At 41.4% G+C, this 25,359-nt stretch overlaps 1 protein-coding gene across 1 annotated transcript in view; it reads left to right on the plus strand.

Moving 5' to 3' along the window:
• The window catches only part of Bmpr2 (bone morphogenetic protein receptor type 2), a 101,756-nt gene extending 81,403 nt beyond the window's left edge, over positions 1-20,353 (plus strand). Inside the window, exons 10-13 of the mRNA XM_038315540.1 lie at positions 5,146-5,282; positions 10,530-10,702; positions 14,773-16,055; positions 18,006-20,353. Coding sequence (XP_038171468.1) covers positions 5,146-5,282; positions 10,530-10,702; positions 14,773-16,055; positions 18,006-18,256 — 1,844 coding nt within the window. The 3' untranslated portion in view covers positions 18,257-20,353. The remainder of the gene's footprint in view (positions 1-5,145; positions 5,283-10,529; positions 10,703-14,772; positions 16,056-18,005) is intronic.
• Positions 20,354-25,359: the final 5,006 nt, after the last annotated feature.

Raw genomic sequence — 25,359 nt, forward strand, 5'->3', positions numbered from 1 at the left:
CACACACACACAAAATAAATAAAGCTTAGTAACATCAACAACCAAAAAAACCCCTACTATATGACCAGGCAATTTAGGTGGATTTTTCTGTCCTGCCCGCCAGCTCCCAAGTAACCATATGGAGAGTTATTAATTATGAAAGCTTGGTCAATAGCTGAGACTTGTTTCTAACTAGCTCTTATAACTTAAATTAGCCCATCTCCTTTTTTTTTTTTCTTTTTCTTTTTTGGTTTTCCGAGACAGGGTTTTACTGTGGGGCAGTCCTAACTGTCCTAGAACTCACTCTGTAGACCAGGCTGGCCTCAGACTCACAGAGATCCGCCTGCCTCTGCCTCCCGAGTACTGGAGTAAAGAGGTGCACCACCCACCGCCCATCCCTCGGCTTTTTATTAAACCAATAGAGTATCACATCTTTACAGTGTACATGATGATAATTCCATAGTATATTTTTAGTTCCTGTGACTGAGATACTTTCCCATTTCTGGTCATTACTGCAGTAATCATGTTAGCTAAGAACTGGAACCAGATGATGGATAAAAGAAAGTAATGGAAATTTATTCAGCCATGAAGAGAAATTAAATCATGACACTAATTTAAAAATGCATGAATCTAGAAAGGATTGTGTTCTGTAAAATAAGCCACCTTGAACAAATACTATGTGCTTTCTATCATATACATATTCTAAATACTAATTTTTATCTATGAGGCAGATGTGGGCTTAGGTTCTGAAACGAGAAAAGAGATCATAAGAGGAGAGGAAGAGTCCTCAAGATGGGGGGGGAGAGAAAGGAGAGAGTAATAATACAGTACATGTAACATGTAAACAGAGTGAGTAGGGGGTAGGATGGGGAGGGGGAGCAAGATGATGGAGGAGGGAAGAGAGGTAAATATAAAGAGCAAAGTATGGGAATACCACAGTGAGACCCATCACTGTCGGATGTAGAGAGCAGAGTACGTGTGGAATACCACAGTGAGACCCATCACTGTCGGGTGTAGAGAGCCGAGTATGTGTGGAATACCACAGTGAGACCCATCACTGTTGGGTGTAGTGGTGCACGCCTTTAATCCCAGCACTTGGGAGGGAGAGGTGGGCGGATCTCTGAATTTGAGGCCAGCCTGGTCTACAAGAACTAGTTCCAGGGCAGCTAGGACTGATACACAGAGAAACCCTGTCTCAAAAAACCAAATTAAAAAAAAGATTAATTAAATATCACAGTACCTGTCACAATCTTACCTTTGAAGTAGATAAAAAGAACACATTAAGAATAAATTCCTCCAAAGCTACAGAGAAACCCTGTCTCGAAAAACCAAAAAAAAAAAAAAAAAAAAACCAAAAAAAAAAAAAAGAATAAATTCAAGACAGGTGGTGATGTCACATGCTTTTGATCCCAGCACTTGGGAGGTAGAGGTAGGCAGATCTCTGTGAGTTTGTAGACCATCCTGGCCTACAGATCTGAGTTCTAGGACAACCAAGGCTGTTACACAGTGAAACCCCGTCTCGAAAAACAAACAAGCAAAAAATATTTTAAAAAGTCAATTCAGCCAGGCAGTGGTGGTGCACTCCTTTAATCCCAGCACTCAGGAAGCAGAAGGAGGTATATTTCTTGAGTTCAAGGCCAGCCTGGTCTACACAGTGAGTTCTAGGACAGCCAGAGCTACACAGAGAAACCCTGTCTCCAACAAAACAAAAAAAGTAAATTCAAAGAAAGACTCTGGTTCTAGAGAAGTATCTAGAGGTCTGAAAAATAAAACAGCAGCCAGGAACTGAAAAGAAATGTTGTTTAAGTCAGATGATCTAATTATAGAGTTTAGAAAGGAATATTGATACGTAACTGAAGCATTTATTATTTTATTTTTTAACTTTTATCATCAACTTAGGCACTGTTCTATTGCTGTGAAGAGACACCATGACTAAGGCAGTGTTTTGTTTTTTTTTTTTAATAAAAGAAAGCATTTAGTTAGGAGCCTGCTTTATAGTTTCAGAGGCTTAGTCCATTATCCGCATGGCAGCAGGCATTGCAGGCATGGTGCTGAAGAAGTAGTTAGAGCTATCTCTTGATCCATACCAGGAGTGAGAGGGAAACTGGGTCTTTTAAAACCTCAATGACTTCAGTGATAATCACACTTCCTTTAACAAGACCACATCTACTCCAACAAGGCTATGCCACCTGATCCTTCTATTCCTATCAAAGAGTTCCACTTCCTGGTGACTAAACACTCAAATATATATGATCCTATGGGGGCTGTTTTTATTCAGACCATCACAATGATTTTTAAATTTTATGTGTATGGGTATTTTTTCTCCACATATGAATGTGTACCGTGTGAATACCTGATGCCAGTTGAGTTCAAAAGAGGCCATTAGATACCCTGAAGCTAGAGTTACAGATGATTGTGAGCCACCACATAAGTGCTGGGAACCAAACACAGGTCCCCTTCAAGAGCATCAACTGCTCATAATGACTGAACCATCTCTCCAGCACAAAGAACTTATTATTTGTAATGTATGTTTGGCTACAGAGGCATGGGTACAAGTGCTTTGTCTTCATGGCATGTGGAGGGCAGCCTTACAAATTAGTCTTCAGGGGCTGAAGAGATAGCCTAGAGGTTAAGAGCATTGCCTGCTCTTCCAAAAGTCCTGAGTTCAATTCCCAGCAACCACATGGTGGCTCACAACCACCTGTAATGAGGTCTGGTGCCCTCTTCTAGCCTGCAGGCATACACACAGACAGAATATTGTATACATAATAAATGAATGAATGAATGAATAAATAAATGAATAAATAAAAAAATAAAATTAGTCTTCAGGTACCTTTCGGGTTTTTGAAGAAAATTATGATTATAGGACTTCCTTGAGCAATCCAGTGACTGTAAAGTTTTAAGAAAATCTAAGGTTAGTATCTCCCATCATCACAGGAGTTTAACATCTTTGTGTCCTCATAAGTGTTTATTGAGAAACTAGATTTAGATTTTCTTTGGTGAGTGATGTTTCTGTCTCTCCTCTTAAATGTGGTTGCTTGTTGTACTAAATCCTGACATTTTTCTTTATTTTCTAACATGAGATTAGAGTTCAGGCAGAAGTTTAAGTATTAAATGTTCCTTATAATATTTTACTCCTAAATTTAATACCAGTCAAAACCATTTTAAAATGCCTGTCTAGTCTGAGATGCAACTCCGTGGTAGAAAGCGATCCAAGGCTCAGTGTTGAAGGATGTACTTAGAGTGTTCAAGGCCTTGAGTTCATCCCCAGCAGTAAGGAATAAGTTAGGTAGAATACTGGTATAGCATTGAAACCCCTACTTCATTTATCAACAAAATTTGAAACTGTTCTAAATACTAACAGTACACCATGCCGTATGAGGTCATTGGTTCTGTTCTAGATCAGCCAGAGTGTTTCAGATATCTCAATTTTTCAGTTTTGTTTTGCTTCAGAAACAGAGTTTTCTCTATACCAGGCTGACCTCACATTCCTTATGCAGCCAAGGATGGCTCTGGATTAGCTCCTGCTGCTGCCCCTCCTGAGGGACTAGGTTTATACACCACGGCAGCAGGTCTGTCTCTTCAGGGCTGGGGCCGGACTCCTGCGTGCTAGGTGCTACTCTGCCAGCTGAGCCATAACCAGAGTTGGTCCTATAAAAAATTATAATGATGATCATGTCATTGTTTAAGTTTTCCTCTTAACAAGCAGTATTTAAATCTAGAATTTTAAAGCATCATTAACTATTCTACCAGTATTTGATAACTGTGTGCCATCAATAGGTACCGTTTGCAGCTTACGATGAAATAATTCTGACTTTTAAAAAATGTGATAAAGTGCATTTATAAACAGGCTGAAGCTGGGCGGTGGTGGCACAGGCCTTTAGTCCCAGCCCTCAGGAGGCAGAGGCAGGTGGATCTCTGTGAGGTTGAGGCCAGCCTGGTCCACAGAGTGAGTTCCAGGACAGCCAAGGCTACACAGAGAAACTCAGCCTTGATTAAAAAAAAAACAATAAATGAATAAATAAATAAAGATACTGAGCTATACAGAAAACCCCATACAACTAATACATAAAAATCCAGTGGCCTACAACAGGATTCTCAAATTCCGATTGCTGCGACCCTTTAATACAGTTCCTCATGTTTGACACCCCAACCATAAACTCAGTTTTGTTGCTACTTCATAACCATAATTTTACTACTGTTATGAATCATAATATATTTTTTGAAATAGAGGTTTGCCAAAGGGGTCACAACCCACGTGTTGAGAACCACTGGCCTGCGGGAGACCTGCAGTCTCCCTGGCTCCTCACCACTGACCTAACGTATTAAAATAACAAAAGAGATGAGAAGGGGTGATGTTAGCGCATTTCGGTTCTAATCTTGGCTTCATCTCAATCTTCCTGTCAGCGAAGCAGTACTGTCTGTCTGCCCTCCGCATCTCACTGGGACAGTCAAGAGCTACAGTGACCCAGATGAAAACCCACAGAACAGGGCGAGGTTTTGTTTCTATTTGAATAGTCAAAACAGTCCATACATTCTTACCCTCTATCGTCCATACATTCTTACCCTCTATCGTCCATACATTCTTACCCTCTATCAGTTTTTTTTTTTTTTTTTTTTTTTTTTGGTTTTTCGAGACAGGGTTTCTCTGTAGCTTTGGAGCCTGTCCTGGAACTAGCTCTTGTAGACCAGGCTGGTCTCGAACTCACAGAGATCCGCCTGCCTCTGCCTCCCGAGTGCTGGGATTAAAGGCGTGCGCCACCATCGCCCGGCCTCTCTGTCAGTATTTTTAAAGTTTACAAAAGTTAATTTTTTTTAATGCAGCAGAGCCCTAGTTATTAGAATACTTCACTGTTTTAAAATCAAGACTCAATATTCAAGTACATACTTACCATGCTTAAGGCTTAGAGTTTGATCCCCAACACCAAAGAATAAGATAAGTAAAATATCTGTATAGCATTGAAACTACTATTTCATTTATCAATAAAAATTGAGACTATTCTAAATATTAATAGACTAAAACAACCATAAAGTGTCTGAAATTTGCGTGTATGCTTAAAAGGGTTTAATGCATATGATTTCTGTTTATTTGATACTAGAAATACCTCTGCTATTCTGTCCTCTATGATAATTAGAAATTCTATCATTCTTTCTATAAATACACAGGTGAATCTGTACCAGAATACCAGATGGCTTTCCAGACAGAAGTTGGCAACCATCCCACTTTTGAGGACATGCAGGTTCTTGTGTCGAGAGAAAAGCAGAGACCCAAATTCCCAGAAGCCTGGAAAGAAAACAGCCTGGTAAGAAAACGAGGACTTCCGACTAGAACTAGAGAAGTTTAAATGTGCTTGAAGCAAAAAACAGAAGCCGCCTTGCTGTGGTGATTCATGCCCGCACCCCACCTCTGGGTGAGGCAACAGAATCCCACGTTCAGGGCCAGCCTGGGCTTCAGTGTGAAACACCGTCAAAGTCTGATTGGTGATGGTGGTGTAGAGGTAGATCTAAAAAGTTAACCAAAGTAAAAACAATATTTCCTATACAACAAAATACTGAGCTTGGACTCATAGGAACCACACATACTGCTTCATTGCTTTAAGCTCTTGCTTTGGGGAAGCTCCGTCCAGTGGTTTCAAAGCTGTGCAGACCTTCTCTGGCCTGCAGTCTTCATGATGAGAGTTCGGGTGTGGGCCAGTCTTACTCCATTGTCGGGGCAGGTGAGTGTGCTGTGGTGCACGTGTGGAAGTCTTTACTTGTGCTGCACGGCTTCTCCAGTGTACCTAGCCTTCTAGGCAGCTGTCTCATCACCCGTCCACAGGACATGTGCTGGGTTCATGCATCCAGGACACTGAATCCCACTTAACTGGGTTCCAAGGATTGAACTCACAGCTCAGGTTGTCAGGCTGCCACGAATAGTCCGTGACCCTCCCACCCATCTCACACCGACCGTCCGCTGCTTTTTGTTTTTATCAGTTTGCTTGCTTGCTTCCTTCCTTCCTTCCTTCCTTCCTTCCTTCCTTCCTTCCTTCCTTCCTTCCTTCCCCTTCCTTCCTTCCTTCCTTCCCCTCCCTCCCTCCCTCCCTCCCTTCCTTCCTCCTCCCTCCCTCCCTCCCTCCCTCCCTCCCTCCCTCCCTCCTTTCCTTCCTTCCTTCCCCTTCCTTCCTTCCTTCCTTCCTTCCTTCCTTCCTTCCTTCCTTCCTTCCTTCCTTCCCCTCCCTCCCTCCCTCCCTCCCTCCCTTCCTTCCTTCCCCTTCCTTCCCCTTCCTTCCCCTCCCTCCCTCCCTTCCTTCCTTCCCCTTCCTTCCCCTCCCTCCCTCCCTTCCCTCCCTCCCTCCCTCCCTCCTTCCTTCCTTCCTTCCTTCCCCTCCCTCCCTCCCTCCCTTCCTTCCTTCCCCTTCCTTCCTTCCTTCCTCCCTCCCTCCCTCCCTTCCCTCCCTCCCTCCTTCCTTCCTTCCTTCCTTCCTTCCTTCCTTCCCCTTCCTTCCTTTCTTCCCCTCCCTCTTCCTTCCTTCCTTCCTTCCTTCCTTCCTTCCTTCCTTCCCTCTCCCCCTTTCCTTTCTTCCTTCCTTCCTCCCTTCCTTCCTTCCTTCCTTCCTTCCTTCCTTCCTTCTATCCTTTTCCTTCATTACTCCTTCTCTGGTCCTTCCTTCCTTCCTTCCGTCCTTTCTCTTTTTCCGTTCCTTCCTTCCTGTCCTTCCTTTCCTTCCTTCCTGCCTCCTTCCCTTCTCCTTTCTCCCGTTCTTAGTCCCTTCCTTCCTTCCTTCCTTCCTTCCTTCCTTCCTTCCTTCCTTCCTTCCTTCCTTCCTTCCTTCCTTCCTTCCTTCCTTCCTTCCCCCCTTCTCTCTCTGTCTCTCCCTCTCTTTCAAGACAGGATCTCATTAAGCCTAGACTGCCCTTAAACTCCCTACACAGTTGAAAATGACTTGAACTCCTCTTCCTCCTCTCACATGTTGACTGTCTTAGTAGTAGTTCTATTAATGTGTATAGACACCATGATCAAGGCAACTTATAAACATTTAATTGGGCTGGGTGGTGGTGGGCACACCTTTAAATCTCAGCAATTGGGAGGCAGAGACAGGCGGATCTCCTTCATCAAGGCCACATCTCCAAATCCTTCCCAGATAGTTCCACTAACTAAGGACCAAGCATTCAAACCTTTGGACCCGTGGAGGCCATTCTCATTCACACCACCACGCTGGAGATGCAGGCATGTACTACCACACCAGGGCTTTGGTTTTGGTTTTTCTGTAAGCTGTTCAGACGTACTTTTCCATTGCAGTTTTGAATTTTCACTTGGTTATATGTCAGCGCAGATCTTTTCACACATTTTTCCTAGATATCAAATAGATTTTTCCACTTGAAGATCCAAAATTTTCCTCTTTCACGAGTTCTCTAGTGTTTGTTTGTTTATTTATTTTGAGACAGGGATTCTCTGTGTAACAGTTCTTTCTAACTGTCCTGGAACTTGCTTGGTAGACCAGGCTGGCCTTGAACTAGAGATCCACTACCCAGTTCTAGCTTTAATTTTAAAAATTACTTCTTTCCAGCTGGGTGGTGGTGGATGTCTTTAATCCCAGCACTCGAGAGGCAGAGGCAGGAGGATCTCTGTGAGTTTAAGACCACCCTGGGCTACAAGAGCTAGTTCCAGGACAGGCTCCAAAGCTATAGAGAAACCCTGTCTCGAAAAAACAAAAAAGAAAAAAAAATTACTTCTTTCCTTATATTTCTTTATCCTTAAATTCTCATTAAACTAGTATTGAACCGCCTCACATTCCAAGTCTGAATTTCTTTCTTTTTTTTTTTTTTTCCCTTTCTGTTGTTGTTTGTTTGTTTGGGAAACAGGGCTGTGTCAGACCATACTAACTGTGTAGCTGGAGATAACATTGAACTCCTGCCTTCGCCTCTGAGCGTGTGTGCCACCGTGTTCTACCAACTGCGCTGCGTCTCCAGCTCCGTCTGGTTTTCAGTGTTGTTCTAATTGTTCAGCATTTGCTCGGCTTTACCTTTTGAGCAGCCATTAATTTCTTACACTGTTGTCTCAGTCATTTCTTCATTATGGTTTTAATTTCCTAGATGGCAGGGTGGCCCATCAGGTCCAGGCCCTTGCCACCAAGCTTGATGATGTATCTCAATTCCTGGGATTGAGTGGAAGGAGAGAACTGATTTACACAGTGCTCTCTAACCTCCAGAGCACACCATGACATTTGCCATTCGTCCCCAATAAATGCATTAAAATTTTTAAATTTCTACAATCCTATTTTTATTTCTAGAAGGTTGTATTGCTTCATATTTTCTCAGTGATCTCTTCTTAAGGTAGTAATGTAATGATGATTACTTCTGAAGGTATTTATTACATTTTTATACTTAGTACAAATTAATTTTCTTAGCTCTAATTAAAGATCATGAAGAAATTGAGTAATTTAAATCACTTTACTATATATTTTCCCATCCCACTTACAGATTGCCTCAGCAGAATAGAATATTTTCATTTGTGTCAGAGAGAGAGACTAGAGAGTCCCTGTGTATCCATTCAGATAGGTTGAGCTTTATCTTAGTGGTCATCTTTGTTAATAGATTGATCTCAAAGCTATCTTGTTTCAGATGAGATTGAGATCTTTAAGTATATGGCTATTAAAGAGCTTGTTAAATGAAGATACACAGTTGCCTCCAAGTGGTAGTTTTTGCTATGCAGACTTGGGCAGTTCCTTAAGCAGGTGAGGGGTGAATTGTACTCTACCAGGATTCCCCAGAGCTGCCTACCTCATAGAAAAATGTCTGCGGCGTCTCTGAGAGTTTGTTATAATCAGTTGCGACCTCATCTCCTTAAGTTCTGTCATCTCACGGCGGTGACGGAGATCTATTCTTCTCAGGTATTTGTTGGCAACCCACCATTGTGGGATACGCAACATACACAGATTTACCTGAAAACTCTTTACTTCTAATTTAGATGAGGTTGCTAAGTAAGGGACTTTTAATATTTGGTTTATGTCCAACAAATCCATTTGAACTTGATATGGATGGTATAGCCAAAAGAAAAAAAGTTTCTCTGCAGTAGCAATACAGTTCAAAAGTTAGGGAGGAAGTGTATAGTTTATTAAAGTGACTAAAGGTTTATTAATTCTTTAAAAAAGGAAGAGCTATTTTAAAAAATGCAGTTTAGGTGGGCATAGTGGAACATTCTTTTAATTCCAGCAAAGGGGGTAGGGGGTAGGCGGATCTCTGTGAGTTGGAGGCCAGTTTGGTCTACAGGGTTAGTTCCTGGACAGCCAGAGCTACATAGAGAAACCTTGTCTCAAAATAAACCAAACCAAACAAAGCAAAACAAAAAAAGGTTATTGACTCTTGGTTTTTCGAGACAGGGTTTCCCTGTAGTTTCTAGAGCCTGTCCTGGAACTAGCTCTTGTAGACCAGGCTGGCCTCGAACTCAGAGATCCGCCTGCCTCTGCCTCCCGAGTGCTGGGATTAAAGGCGTGCGCCACCACCGCCCGGCCAGGTTATTGACTCTTATACTTACCTGGAATTACTTTTTAAATTTCAAGTTGGAGAACCTTTTAACTTACAGAGCATGTCTACAACAGTGACTTCCCCTGATTTGATAGATAGATGGATGATAGATTGATGATAGGTAGATACATACATACATAAAGAAATAAAATTATTTTTAAGGAATTGTTTTCTTAGGCCAGGCATGGTGACACACACCTTTATTACCAGCACTCTGCAGGCAGAGGCTGGCGGATCTCTGTGAGTTCAAGGCCAGCCTGGTTTACAGAGTGAGTTCCAGGACAGTCCGAGTGGACTACAGAGAGAAACCCTGTCTCGGAGGAAAAAATGTTTTCTTAATTCAGTTCTTCATCTGTTGTTTTCTTAGTTCTTTGGTTCACTTGAAATTTTTTGATACCTCTAATGCTTGTACTTCCTTGATTTCTGTTAAGATTTTATTTTCCTGTAAATAGATAACACATTCTTGTTTCTTTGCATTCCTTTTTTTTTTTTTTTTTTTTTTTTGTTTATTTTTAGGCGGGATCTCATATATCCCAGTCTTGTCTCAAAGATTTCATTCTAAGATCAAGAGTATCCTTAAGGTCCTGACCTTCTGCCTCTCCCTCCCAAGTGCTAAAATTTCAAGTACAATACTTGGTTTCCTTTGTAATTTTTTTGTTGTTGTTTGAAATTGGACATTTGGGGCTATAGCTGTAGCTTAATTAAGTCCCTGAAACCGAAAGAAATAAATAAACATTATAAAAAATAATAAAATAAATAGCTGGGCATAGTGTCATGCTTTTTAATTCCAGCACTCGGGAGGCAGAGGCAGGCGGATCTCTGAGTTCGAGGCCAGCCTGATCTACAGAGCTAGTTCCAGGACAGGTTCCATAGCTACAGAGAAACCCTGTCTTGAATAACCCAGATAGATATGGTATGCAGATATAAATAAATCTAAAAGAAAAGAAAAGGAAAACGACCACAAAAAACATCACAAACCCATACGTATATATACAACCCTGAACACAGCTGTAAACAGGTGCTCTCTGATGTCTTCTGTGCTGTAGGCAGTGAGGTCACTCAAGGAAACTATCGAGGACTGCTGGGACCAGGACGCAGAGGCTCGGCTCACGGCGCAGTGTGCTGAGGAAAGAATGGCCGAACTGATGATGATATGGGAGAGAAACAAGTCTGTGAGCCCAACAGTCAACCCCATGTCTACTGCCATGCAGAATGAACGGTAAGACCGTGGGGCTCATGGCTGTCACTTAACTGTTGGCAACGGAGACCAAGTAAAGGACAGGAAGTAAACGCTGCTAAGTCAGCCTAGGAATGTGGCAGCTCGTGTTGTGCAGGGCTATCGTTTTTCTCATCGTTTTTCTTTCAATGTCCCAGTGTTTTTTAAATTGGCGGGTTTTGTTTGTTTCTTTGTTTGTTTGTTTTTCGAGACAGGGTTTCTCTGTGGCTTTGGAGCCTGTCCTGGAGCTAGCTCTTGTCGATCAGGTTGGCTGTAAACTCACAGAGATCCGCCTGCCTCTGCCTCCCGAGTGCTGGGATTAAAGGCCTGCGCCACCACCGCCAAGCTTTAAATTGTTTTCTTTTGTAAGATTTTTTTTTTTTTTTAGTTTATTATGTATGCAGTGTTCTGCCTGCTGGCCAGAAGAGGGCAACGGATTTCATTGCAGAGGGCTGTGAGCTGTGGGTGCTGGGAATTGAACTCAGGACCTCTTGAAGAGCAGCCAGCGCTCTTAACCTCTGAGCCATCTCTGCAGCCCCCCAATATCCCCAGTGTTTTTTTTTTTTTTTTTTATAGAAAGAAGATTTATTTTTGTTATTTTAAATATATGTGTGTGTCGGTGGAAGCAGGGATGTGCAGAGTTTGGGTGTCTGGAGCCAGAGGCGTGCGGTCCCTCTGGAGCTAGGATTTAGGCAGTTGTGAGCTATGGAGCAGTGAACTGAATTCAGGTCCTCTACAGGAGGAACACCTGCTCTTGAGCACCGAGCCTTCTCCTCCAGCCTCTCTGCTTCCATTCTTGTACGGAAAATATTTATGTGGTGTGAATACAAGACAGAGTCTGTAATTTCATATATAAAGATACAGTAAAAGAAATGACTCTATTAGCCAGCCTGTCTACAAAGCAAGGTCCAGGATTGCTAGAGCTACACAGAGAAACCCTGTTTCAAGAAACCAAAAGGGGTATGGAAAATTACTGTAACTTACCATTAATGTTAAAGATAAAACATCTTTATAGTTATAAAAGTTTATAACTTGTACATGTACTTTGTGGTCTGTTTAGTGTTTATTGGTGTTTTTATTTCTTAAGCACATGTGACCCTGCCCAGGTATCCACTGCTGTTGCAGTAGACACGACTTGTGCACTGGCTCTCCAGCAGTGTGTAAAGGACACACTGGTACTTCTCTCTGTCCTATGAGACATTTCCTTTGCTAGGACTGTACCTTTAGATCCTAAATAAAAAGGCTTTTTAAGACTGGAGAGACAGCTCAGGGGTTAAGAGCGCTGGCTGTTCTTGCAGAGGACGCAAGTTCCATTCCCAGCACCCACATGGCAGCTCACAACTGTAACTCATTTCCAGGGAATCTGATGTCCTCACACTAATACTCATAAAATCAAATAGAAGTGCTCTCACATTACAAGTATTAGAGAATTCTTCTCCATCTTCTTCTATATTTCTGCTTCCCTATAATCTGTAAAATATGCAGGATAAACATCTGTCAATAGTCAGATGAGGGAACTACAGAGACGGCTCAGTTAGCGCCCTTGCTGCTCTCTCAGCAGACCCTGGTTCAGTTCCCTGTTGCTGATTGTTTTTACTGTAGGCTTTTTGAGGGGCCCACAACCCAGCTCCCAAATAAATCACACACGAAGGCTTCTTCTTAGTTAGGAATGCCCAGCCTTAGCTTGGCTTGTTTCTTGCCTGCTTATCTTAAATTATCCCATCTACCTTTTTCCTCTGGGCTTTTATCTTTCTTACTTTTGAATACCTTACTTCCTTTCTTACGCTGTGGCTGGGTGGCTGTCCCCTGACGTCGTCGTCCTTCTCCTTTTCCAAAGTTCTTCTATTTGTATTCTCACCGCCAGCCCCACCTATCCTTGCTCCTGCCTCGCTATTGGCCAGTCTGCTCTTTATTAGACCATCAGGTGTTTTAGACAGGCAAAGGACCACAGCTTCACAGAGTTAAACAAATGCAGCATAAACAAAAATCACACACCCTAAAATAATATTCCCCAGCAGTTCCCAGCTCCCATCCACATTGTGGTTCCTAACCATCTGTAACTCTAGTTCCAGGGAGTCCAGCTCCTTCTTCTGACCTCTGCAGGCACTGCAGGTGAATACTTATGTACATAACGTCCTTAAAAAAAAAAGTCAGCTGAAGCTCATTCTTTAAATACTTTTGAATTTTTCTTGAGTGATTAAAAAAACAACTCCTAGCCTCTACTTTGGTTTCCCTCCCGCTTATGTTATTCACCTCTACTGGGAATGGCTCTTTGTACCCCATCTCTCCCAAGTTTCTCCTAAATGAGGGCTCACATAAGGGTTGTTTGCACTGTGGCTGCATCTCACTGTGCCTTAACTTCTCCTTCGCTCCCCTTTTCGTGGTTGCTGCCATTCCCGCATAAGACGCCAGTCTTCTTTACAGACCCTCTTTTCCTTGGGCTGATTCTCTTGTCCTGCTTTTCTCTGTTAATACTCCCAGGACCGTGGTCACTTCAGTGAAGTCCGTCCCTAATACTTTCTGTAAAGAGACTTTAAATAATTATGTAAGTGTGACAGTCCAGAGCTGTCACTTCCAGGAGCGATGGGGCCAGTGGGGCTCCTTGGTAACTGAAGAGCAGTCCTGAATGGTAGATGGGTTTTCCTCTCTGGGGGCCACCACCCAGATAAACATACAGCGACTTGTTCTTACTTGTGAATGCCCGGCCTTAGCTCGGCTTGTTTCTAGTCAGCTTTTCTAACTTAAATGTTTCCGTTTTCTCTTTATGCTTTGCCTCTGGGGTTTTTTGTTTGTTTGTTTGTTTTGTTTTGTTTTCTTCCTTTCTTTCTATACATCTATATATTCTATAAATCTTTCTTCTTATTCCGTGGCTAACCCCTGGCATCCTCCTCTTCGTCTTTTCTCAACCCTCGATCTCTTCCCTGGATTTCTCCTATTTATTCTTGCAACATGCCAGCCCCACCTGTCCTTTCTCGTGCCTGGCTATTGGCTGTTCAGCTTTGTTCCTTTATCCGAGTGCCATCTTCTGCCTCATAGCTTAGCTCTACAGAAACTTACATCAGTAGTGGCTCCTGCAGAAAGGTATGTTCCGTTGTTGGCATGTGCCTCTTAAATGAGGATGCTTTGGAAAAATGACCAGATTCTCTGTTCTTTTTATCACTTGGTTATTTGAACCTAGTTTATATTTGTTGCGCATATATTATAGGACCTAGGGTTACAGGAATAAAAATAAACGCATCCTATGGTTCCTCTATTTACAAAACAATGTTACTTGTATAGGTATATAATTCATAAAAGATGTATTTGTTGATATTCTAAAATTATAGGTGATATTTTAAAAATTAACTCTTTTATTTATTTCTTGAGGTGTTTTTATTTGTTTATTCAACACAGGGTTTCTCTGTGTGGCTCTGACTGTCCTGGAACTCACTCTGAGACCAGACTCACCTCGAACTCACAGAGATCCACCTGTCTCTACCTCTCAAGTGCTGGGGTTAAAGGTGTGCACCACCACTGCCCGGCTCGAGATTTTATTTTTATTTTTTGTTTATATGAGTGCCTGAATGTGTGTGCCCCATGTTCCTGCAGTGCCTGCCAAGGCCAGAAGGTGTCACTGGGTCTCCAGGGACTGGAATCACAGGTACTTGTGAGCTGTCATGTAGGTGCTGGGAATCAAAGAGCAGCTGAGCCTCTTAACCACTGAATCATCCCTCCAGCCACTAAATTAACTCTTGTAAGCCAAAACAAAATTTGTGTTCAGCAAGCCGTTAACACTAAGATTTTGAAGTGATCTCTTAGCGACGGTTTGAGAGTGCAAGGGTCAGTGAGATGGTGGGTTAAGTGCTCGCTGCCAAGACCGACGGCCCGGTTTGATTCCTGAGACCCACGTGCTGGCAGAGACGTGACTCTGCTCTCCTCACGTACCCAGACATACTAAATCAATCCATGCCGTAAAAGAATGCAGAGCATAAAATCAGAAGCAGTTGGACTTTGAAACCTGTGTTTACTTGGAATAGGCATTTCGTCGTGAGTTTATGTTCCCGTGGTCATTCCTTTTCTTTTCTTTCTTCAAGCAACCTGTCACATAATAGGCGTGTGCCAAAAATTGGGCCTTATCCAGATTATTCTTCTTCCTCATATATCGAAGACTCCATACATCACACTGACAGCATTGTGAAGAATATTTCCTCTGAGCATTCGATGTCCAGCAGCACACCTTTGACTATAGGAGAGAAGAACCGAAACTCAATTAATTACGAACGACAGCAAGCACAAGCTCGGATCCCCAGCCCTGAAACAAGCGTCACCAGCCTGTCCACAAACACAACCACCACAAACACCACGGGCCTCACTCCGAGTACTGGCATGACCACCATCTCTGAGATGCCGTACCCAGATGAAACCAATCTGCATGCCACGAATGTTGCACAGCCGATTGGGCCAACCCCTGTCTGCTTGCAGCTGACGGAAGAAGACCTGGAGACCAATAAGCTAGACCCAAAGGAAGTTGACAGGAACCTCAAGGAGAGCTCGGACGAGAACCTCATGGAGCACTCTCTCAAGCAGTTCAGTGGGCCGGACCCCTTGAGCAGCACCAGTTCCAGCCTGCTTTATCCACTCATAAAGCTCGCCGTGGAAGTGACTGGGCAGCAGGACTTCACACAGGCTGCGAACGGCCAGGCATGCTTAATTCCTGATGTTCCGCCCGCTCAGCTCTATCCTCTCCCTAAGCAACAGAACCTGCCTAAGAGACCCACTAGTTTGCCTTTGAACACCAAAAATTCAACAAAAGAACCCCGGCTAAAATTTGGCAACAAGCACAAATCAAACTTGAAACAGGTAGAAACTGGAGTTGCCAAGATGAATACAATCAATGCCGCAGAACCTCATGTAGTGACGGTGACTATGAATGGGGTGGCAGGGAGAAGCCACACTGCTAATTCCCATGTCACCACAGCCCAGTATGCCAATGGGACGGTGCCATCTGGCCAGGCGGCCAACATAGTGGCACAGCGGGCTCAAGAAATGCTGCAGAATCAGTTTATTGGCGAGGATACCCGGCTGAATATTAATTCCAGTCCTGATGAGCATGAACCTTTACTGAGACGAGAGCAGCAAGCTGGCCATGATGAAGGGGTTCTGGACCGTTTGGTAGACAGGCGGGAACGGCCCCTCGAAGGGAGCCGAACTAATTCCAATAACAACAACAGCAATCCGTGCTCAGAACAAGATGGACTTACACAGGGTGTTACAAGCACAGTTGCAGATCCTGGGCCATCGAAGCCCAGAAGAGCACAGAGGCCCAGTTCTTTGGATCTTTCAGCCACAAATATCCTGGATGGCAGCAGTATACAGAGTAAGTGGAGCTATGGGGAAGCGTCCTTTAGAGTCTTTACCTCTGTCACCTCCAGAGACAGAGTGACTGGGCCTCAGAAGGATTAGATTATAGTAAAGTGGGGAAATGGGCTTTCCCTCCCTCCCTCCCTCCCTCCCTCCCTCCCTCCCTCCCTCCCTCCCTCCCTTCTTTCCTTTCTCCTTCTTTTTTGGTCATTGAAAATTAAAAAGCTAGTATCACGAGGGTCAGAAGAATTGCCAGGTTAATCTGTGTGTTGTTTGATGGCTTCTTTATGATGTGGGTCATGTACTTGTTGTGACAGAGATTAAATCAGCACCTATTAGTGTCAGAGCACCAGGTGGCAACATTATGCTACTTTTACTTCTAAAGCATTTATTATACATAAAAATATGTTAAATCTCCTTTTAGTTTTAACTTAGTAAGTCTTTAAATGTATTTCGTGTTTGTTTGTTTGTGACAAGGTCTCTGTCTGTAGCCCTGGCTGCCCTGGAACTTGCTATTATAGACCAGGCCAGTCTTAAACTCACAGTGTGCTGGGATTAAAGGCCTGTGCCTCCACACCCAGTCAAGAGAAGTCTCAGGAAGCACTGAAGTTGTTCTCTGTCCTTAAGTGCCATTTTTACTGAGGCTCACACACAGCAGCGCGGTGCTGTGGGCTGGAACCCAGACAGATAAACTGCTGCGTGGTCCCTTGCTCTAGTGGGGTTACAGCCCAAGACAGGAGAGCTCACCAGGATCTCTTAACAGTCATTATTAGGTAAAATAATTTCTCTTTTTCTTTTCATTTATGAATCCCAGCACTCAGGAAGCAGAGGCAGACATACCTCTACGTTTGATGAGGCCAGCCTGGTCTACAGAGTGAGTTCAGGACAGTCAGGGCTACAGAAACCCTGTGTTGAAAAGGAAAAGAAAAAGAAAAAAACAAAATCCTTGCCCGTTACTTAAGTGGTTTATATTACAAGCTAGTTGACACACCTTGCTTGCTTCTGTATCCACGAAGCATCTTGTCAAATATGAGAACAGAGAATTATGGGAATGTTTGTCCCTGTAAAACCATTACATGTTAAAGGCCTTTTGAGTTTGGTCCACTTTGAGCATTTTTTGTTTTGCTTTGTCTTTTTGAGATAAGGACTCACTTTATAACTCATTGTGCCAAAGGCTGGACTGGAATTCAATATCTTCCCACCTCAGCTTCCTGAGAACCTGGAATTTCAGGGGTGCATCACCCACTTCATACTTAGCCCACCTTTAGCATTAAGTCAAATGATAAGTGTTTTTAGCAAGTTGGAGTCTGTACCAGAGCAAGAGGATCTGAAAATGCAATGAAGAATTTTGAATTTTTTTGCTGGGCTGTGGTGGCGCACACCTTTAATCCCAGCACTTGGGAGGCAGAAACAGGTGGATCTCTGTGAGTCTGAGGCCAGCTTGGTCTACAGAGTGAGTTCTAGAACAGCCAGGGCTACACAGGAAACCCTGTCTCAATAATTAAACAAATAAAATGAAAAGAATTTTGTATTTTATCAGTTCTTGTGAGATTTATTTATTTTTTTAATTATGTCTCAAAAATTAGTTGGTTGAATTTTGCTTAGAAAAACATTGTCTAGCATCACATATTGCAAGAACCACCCATCATTGGGTCTATCCATGCTGGCTGAACCTGTGTGTGAAATTCAGCCCCTTTATTTTCCCATTTGGTTTGGTTTGGTCAGAGTCTTACGTAGCTCAGGCTGGGCTCTGTAGTAGCTGTGGAGACAGGGATAGTGTTGAGCTTCTGGTCCTCCTGCTTCCGCTCCCATAGAGCTAGGATTACAGATAAACACCACCAGCGGGGTTTCAGTGGTCCCGGGATTGAACTCAGCCTGTGCGTGCCAGGCTACATTGTATCCAGCCAGCCCTGTACTTGTAAATTCGTCCTTTCATATAGCTCATCTCTTGTGCTTTTGTTTTCAGTAGGTGAGTCCACACAGGACGGCAAATCAGGATCAGGGGAAAAGATCAAGAAACGCGTGAAAACTCCATACTCCCTTAAGCGGTGGCGCCCCTCTACCTGGGTCATCTCCACTGAACCCCTGGACTGTGAGGTCAACAACAATGGGAGTGACCGAGCTGTCCATTCTAAATCTAGCACTGCTGTGTACCTCGCAGAAGGAGGCACTGCCACCACCATGGTGTCTAAGGATATAGGGATGGATTGTCTGTGAGATGTTTCCAGTCTTATGGAGTGAAGTTATTTTTTTTGCATCATTTAAACATGCAGAAGACATTTAAAAAACAAACTGCTTTAACCTCCTGTCAGCACCCCTTCCCACCCCTGCAACAGGACTTGCTTTAAATAGATTTCAGCTATGCAGAAAATTTTAGCTCATGCTTCCATATTTTTTAATTTTGTTTTTTAAGTTTTGCACTTTTGTTTAGTCTTGCTAAAGTTATATTTGTCTGTTATGACCACATTATGTGTGTGCGTATCAAAAGTGGTCTCAAAATATTTTTTTAAGAAAAAAAAACAAAACCAGTGTATTGCTGATAATCAGTTTGGACCATTTCTAAAGGTCACTAAAGCAGAAGCAGATTGAGATTGCCTATACCCATGCTTCGTTCCTGGGCACAAGCTCGTTCATGTGTTATCTGTTGGACATTCTCTCGTGTTTTATTTGAATGTGCAATAGTCTTTAGACCACAAAGAAGCTTTCTTACCAGCTCTCTTCTAGCAGGGCACACATTCTTCCACTGTTGAAACTTGTTCCCCATTCTTCGATAAGATGAACATTTTCTTGCTTCCTCCTTAGGGAGAATGCATAGACACTGTTCAAAGGGCTCCAAAAAGGACTTACCAAAACCTTTCTTGAAATGCCTTTGTCTTTTAGCCTTCCAAATACTAAGTGTTTCCTTCCAGGCATTTTAATAAGCATATTTGGTTCTGATTTTGGAAGTTCATAAGAGAGCATAGAACAAAACAGAAGAAAGCAAATATTAGCCGTTTCCATTTTATTTTTTCTATGTATGTTCATGTTCCATATTCATTTATTTAATAAATACTTTTTAATCAGAAAATTTATAGAGCTAAATTTACGTGGAATTTTTAAGTAAGTAGATGGGCAAGGTGATGTAGTGTAGGAACTTTGGTTTTTCTGACCATCACAAATTAAATTACATTTCCTATTTATAACTTCAGAAAATCTTTTATTGTTTCCCAGCAAAGCCTGACAGCTTTGTGTGAAAACGATTCTTCTTCCCATGACCTAAAACACTGTGTGGAAAGCTCAGTCAGCCAGCATGCCCAGTCCCGTGGAAGAAGGGCTTGCTGCCACTTAGGACTATCGAGACAGCGAAGATTTGCCCTCTTTCTTCCGCTGACTTTCTTTGCTCAACCTATTTTCATGATTTCTCCCTTTGCCAACATCACATGGTCCTCGACTTTGAGCAGCACCTATTACTCACGTTGTGGCAGAGCCTGCCTTCTGGTGACAGCGTGCCGGTGAGGTCACGCGTGCTCTGTAAACCAGGCTCTGTGTCTTAAAGCACTTTCTGTCAGATTTGGATTTTCCCTAAACACTGTTTCCCGCCACTTTGCAAACAAATGGTTCTCATGTTTTCAGATGCTCAGAATTCTTATTATGCATTATCTGATTAAGTTTTAATTTTTTGCAGGGGGAGGTAAAAAAGTTAAGTGTAAGTCTCCAAATTCCTGATCTCAGTTCTCGTGTCCTGAACACCATTTTCTCTGACTTGTAATCCTCTACCCTCAGGCTTTAACTAAAGACAGCCCCTTTCCCAGTACTCTGTCCACAGCACTTGTGACTGACTTGCCGTCTGCTGCACTTCTTTGATGTGACAACATTTAAAACATTTATTCAGCTGGGCTGCTGACTGGAGTCTCGGTCCTTGGATTAAGATGGTCTTATTCTCCCGGGACCCCTTTCTCCCCTTTGTGCTTTCTTGGCCCCTCTTCTGGGTCAGATTTGTCTTGTTTTGTTTTGGGTTGGGTTTTTTTTGTGACAGGGCTTCTCTGTGTAGCTCTGGCTGTACTGGAACTCACTCTGTAGACCAGGCTGGCTTTGAACTCAGATTCTTAATATAAATTTTGTCTTCTGACATCAGTTTATTTAAGATAGTGACGATTTTTTTTAATCTATGTAACAAATAACTTTTGTCTTTTACTTCCTTGTCCGTCCAAATGTCTTTCAGATGCATTTCAGGATTTTTGTTTTTTCAGTTGTCGGACAACTTTAAATCAAAATAAATTATATTCCTTCCGTCTCTAACTGAAGCACTGAGAATAAACGACCCCTGGAGGTGCAGCTGGTCTTTTTCTGTCAGAAAATTGCCTTACATTCTAATAGTTTGTGTTAAGGCCAGTCACCTGTGAATTTCCCAACAGTCTTTAATGGTTAATACATTTATGAAATGCTTTAAAAAGTAATATGCCAGGTTAAAAGAAGAAGGGTATCATTTCCAACCTCATGCAGATATGTTTAAAACAAATAATTCCTTTCACTGATATATGGTGACTGCTTGAAAAATAGGAATAGTAGAAAGCATAGGTCCTTTTAATAAACTTTGGAATTTATAATACAGAGCACTCAAGTCCCTTAAATTACTTATTCACTTTATTATCTGATTTTTGAAGCTGAAACTGAATTTACCACAAGATTTCACATAAAAATTAATGTTGGGCCTTTTGATTAAAAGTCATTCAGTTCAAAAATATTTCCCTGAACAGTATTACAGTCTTTTTTTTTTTTTTTTTTTTTTTTTTTTGGTTTTTCGAGACAGGGTTTCCCTGTAGTTTCTAGAGCCTGTCCTGGAACTAGCTCTTGTAGACCAGTCTGGCCTCGAACTCAGAGATCCGCCTGCCTCTGCCTCCCGAGTGCTGGGATTAAAGGCGTGCGCCACCACCGCCCGGCGTATTACAGTCTTTAAAGAATCATAACAGGACATTTTTCTTTAAAAAATGCCATTTGTGGGGCTGGAGAAGCAGCAAGGCAGCTAACAGTGGTTTCTGCTTTTCCGAGGACCCAGGTTGAACTCACAGCAGCCGCATGGCTGGTCACGGCCTCCTGACGTGCACATAACACCCCACACAAACGTACACATAACTAAAAATATAAAAATTAATACTAAAATCCTAATCATATGCCAAAACTAAGTATGGAAAGAACTTGATTTGAATTATGTATAGAATAAAGTGATTTAAATAAAAACCCTAAAATATTTAAATGTATAATTTAAAACCACTTTTACTGTGGACATCGTGAAAGGACATACTCTGAAAATGGCATGTACACGCACTGTTTTCTCATCTTCCCAGCAATGTTTTAATTCATTTTCATATTTTACGAACAAGGAAACATTAAGAGACGATAGCTGATTTGCCCAAGTTTACCTAGGGTGAAATCCCAGGTTCGTTTCTACACATCTCTTTCATCCGCACACGGTCTACATCCTTCATGGACAGATGGGTTAAACACTGACATTTTTACTCCAGCAGACTTGTATATAAGCCACGCCAGATAACTTAATGGTTTGAGAAGTTAGGTAATCACTATTGCTTAAGAGACAGTTACTAATTCAGTACAAAATTCCGCCTACACACTAAAATCACGTCACTTTTCTTCTGATACATTGCAGAACTGAAGGCAAAGTCAGCTTTTGGAGAAAGGTGAAGGAAGCTGAGGAAACAGAGGCCCTAAAGTGATCCCATACTAGATTTGGAAAAAAGTTTAATAAATTTTCAGTCTTCTCAATCCTTTGACTCTATCTGTAAAATTTCTGCTTTAGCAATGTTAGAAAAAAATGTTAAGTCAGAGAACCAAGTAAGATGTATATGATGTAGAAAAATACAAAATTAATACCTTTTATTATTATTATTATTAATGTATTGCTTTTTCGAGACAGGGTTTTCTCTGTAGCTTTGGAGCCTGTCCTGGAACTAGCTCTTGTAGACCAGGCTGGCCTCGAACTCTCAGAGATCCGCCTGCCTCTGCCTCCCGAGTGCTGGGATTAAAGGCGTGCCCGGCTGCTAATACCCATTTTTATAAAGCAGGTTGTCATAGCTTCCTTGCATGTGTGTATTTGTTCCAGAAACTGTATGTTGGTTCTGAATGAGAAAATAGAGAAGGGACACTCAAATTGTCAGTCAGTGGGAAGTATCACAAATTTTGACAAATATTTTTATTTAAAATATTTCCAAGTTTGATTTTTGAATCCCAAAGGCATACCTGGTAGGCTGCAACTGGTAAATTACACATTTAGTCTCTATTAACAAGTCATTTAAAATGAAAAAAACTCAATAAACGTTTTCTGTTTCCATATTTATGGACATGAATATTTCATTGCGAGTCCCTCACTAGTATTTGATTTTGTATTTTATTTTATACCATATTTTTAAAGCCTATGTTGAACTTAGTACCTGTCATGTGTATGTTATTACATGACTATCCACAGATATTTAAAATATATATATCATTACTTTATATCCTTAATTCCTTAAAAGATAGATTCTTCATGCATGCTAGCTGATGTTCTAGACCTGCGATTTTGGAAAGTGTGTGGCACTCCCTCAGAGACCCCAGGAATCTTTTTTAAGCTATGATAACTTTCAATATTCACACCCTTGACTAACAGCAGGTCGTGGTGTTTTTTGTTTCCCACAAGATAAGGTTGCATTTTAACCTTTTTGTTTCGATTATGAACTATGCAGACTTTGTCCACAAACTACCTTACATGATCCCTTCCTAACCGTGCTGATGGACTACGTCAGGCTGGCTGGTTACCTCCTTAGCAGGCCTCCCCTGTGTGCCCACAGAGGTGGCCACCTCCTAGTCCTCTCTTTAAATCCCCTCGTGGTTTATCCTGCCTGTCGCTCCACTGTGGCAGTCCTATGTCAGGAGGGTTTTCTTCATACCTGTTCTGTCTCTCACACGTGATTTGTGTGTTTCTCATACTTCACAGGGAAAAGAGAATAGATGGTCGTCCTCTCTGTTGCTCCTAGTCAGCTTCGGGCTTCTCAGCTAACCCTGTTAATCAGATAAAATTGTCCCAGTTCCTTTAGGTCATTTCTCCTCATCTATTTTAATGACTTTATTTATATTTAAAAGCACATAAAATTTTATGTTATATTGAAATGAAGTGCTCCAGTTAATTTATAGCACAGCAGTGATAGGATTCAGAGTACAGATGTTGCCATTTGACGTTGAATTAAATCATCATACCACCCAAAAATCAGCACTTAATTTTGTATTAGCTACATTTTCTATTAAAGTGTATGTTATGATTTTATATCTGCACAGGTAGAGCTGAAAAGCCATGCATATGAGCATTTGCAATTGTATATCATTTTCACTAAACTTGCACCGTGTCACAGGGAGTTTTAGTATTACGATTGAGCCACAACAAAATATTGTACATTTTTCTTCATATCAAATACTGTATTAAACACTAAATGCAAAATTAACTTTCAAAAGCAGACCCTTCAAAAATCAGGTATTATCCATGCATATTTTTGTATTTTTGTAGACCACTTTTGAAATGCTTACCATTGTTTTTGCAGCATAAGAGTGGATAGACTGAGACAATTTTCATTTTACTTTCAAGTAGTTAAAGTTGGGTGTTTGCATAGAAAGTAAATCTTTAAAATTTATCTCATGGCATATAGATTTGAAAGTAAATATTCGAGAGGCTATACTATATGTTAAAATTATGCCCCAAATAAATCTATTGAATCTTCTTTAAAATTCCAGTTTTATCATTACTGTGGTGTTTGAGGTGTTTCTAATGAACGTTATAAACACAAACGTTCATTTGTAAATTTTAGTTTGGAGCCCACATTAAAATCCGGAGCAGAAGGAATCTTTAGAACTAAATTGCTTCATTAGGATGTCCAGTTTGCAGCTGAATTTTAAAGAAAATTGACTGTACTTGAAATTACAACTTAACTGTATCTTCTTTTTAAAAGATCCCCCCACTTTATTTGTATTTTAAATTTCAGAAACATCTCGTGGTTTGAATCACTTTTAGACATAGTATTACTTAAACTCTCAGGGCGCCTTTCATCTGTGCACTGACACCGTCAGTCGATAGCAAACAAGCAATTAGATCTAGCTGGATATTTCAAAGTGTTTGTTGCATAGTAATGTGTCATATTATTTGACTTAATTCACATCAACATATTTGATTTCATTAATCGTAAAAACTTGCCCAGTTCTGTAATTACTGAATAGAAGGAATGACTCAACTAATTGGCCACATGGTATGGCAGATTTAAGCCTTGGAGTTAAAGTACCGGCTTAAACATGTTCTGTTCTTGGTTCCGTGGTTACATGTGATGGAGCCAACGTTTCATTTTTTTTTTTTATAAGAGAGCTTAGGAAAAGTAATTCTGAGATAGAATTTTCTTAAGAGATAATTAGCATTATAAAACTTTCTTCTGAAAGTGAGCTGATGACCGCAGCTGTAGTGACGGCTTTGAGAAGGTGATCTATGGTAACTGGTTTTCACACTGGCAGAGCCAAACAGTTTTTCTTTAAATCAGACAAACTTAAGCTCTAATGGGTCTGCTGTCTGTTTAAATCTTAGCAGTGGAGTTGTTTGTAATCAGTCTCTTGTCTCGGGCTCCCTACCTTGTTATCAGTCTTAAGTATATAAAAGAAACACTTGTAAAGATGTATAAGAGTAAGAAAACTAATGACTAAAAAATGCAATTCAGAGCAATTAGGTTTCAATTCAATATTGAGTTGCTGACTTCTGTGGCTTGTTTTCTTTCCTGGTAACATTTATTTATTTAAGTGACGTATGTTATGTCTCCATATCTATAGAGATTGTATTGTATAAGTGTTTGTGTAAGCTGGAATCATCCTGAATTTTCTGTTGCTAATTTTTCAAATGAATTTCATGGATAACTGTAAAATACACTAACTCTTAGGTTGTTATAGCTGAAACATGGAGATGTGTGGCTGCCGTGTTTTTTCTGAACAGACAGGAGGAACATCAGCTGCCAAGTATTCACTTCTGGGGAGGCTGGCAAGGTCGGCTCCTCCTCAGAACCCTCTTTCTTGTTAACGGGTATCTTCTGTTGGTGTATTTTGTTCTTACATTACAGATAGAAAATCGTGTGTGAGTTTATGAATAATTGCTTTCAGTTATCTTGCTTTTGTATAAGCCATCTGAGACCTTGCTACGCTGTATAAGTTGTGTTTGATGGAGCAGTGTGCGTATGAAATAAAGCAGATCACTTTCTTTTGTATTATCTATGGATGCCACTATGAACGCTGACATTAAGCCACTAAAGAGTTTTCTATGAATAAGT

Source organism: Arvicola amphibius, chromosome 18, assembly GCF_903992535.2.
Source record: "Arvicola amphibius chromosome 18, mArvAmp1.2, whole genome shotgun sequence".
NCBI lineage: Eukaryota > Metazoa > Chordata > Mammalia > Rodentia > Cricetidae > Arvicola > Arvicola amphibius.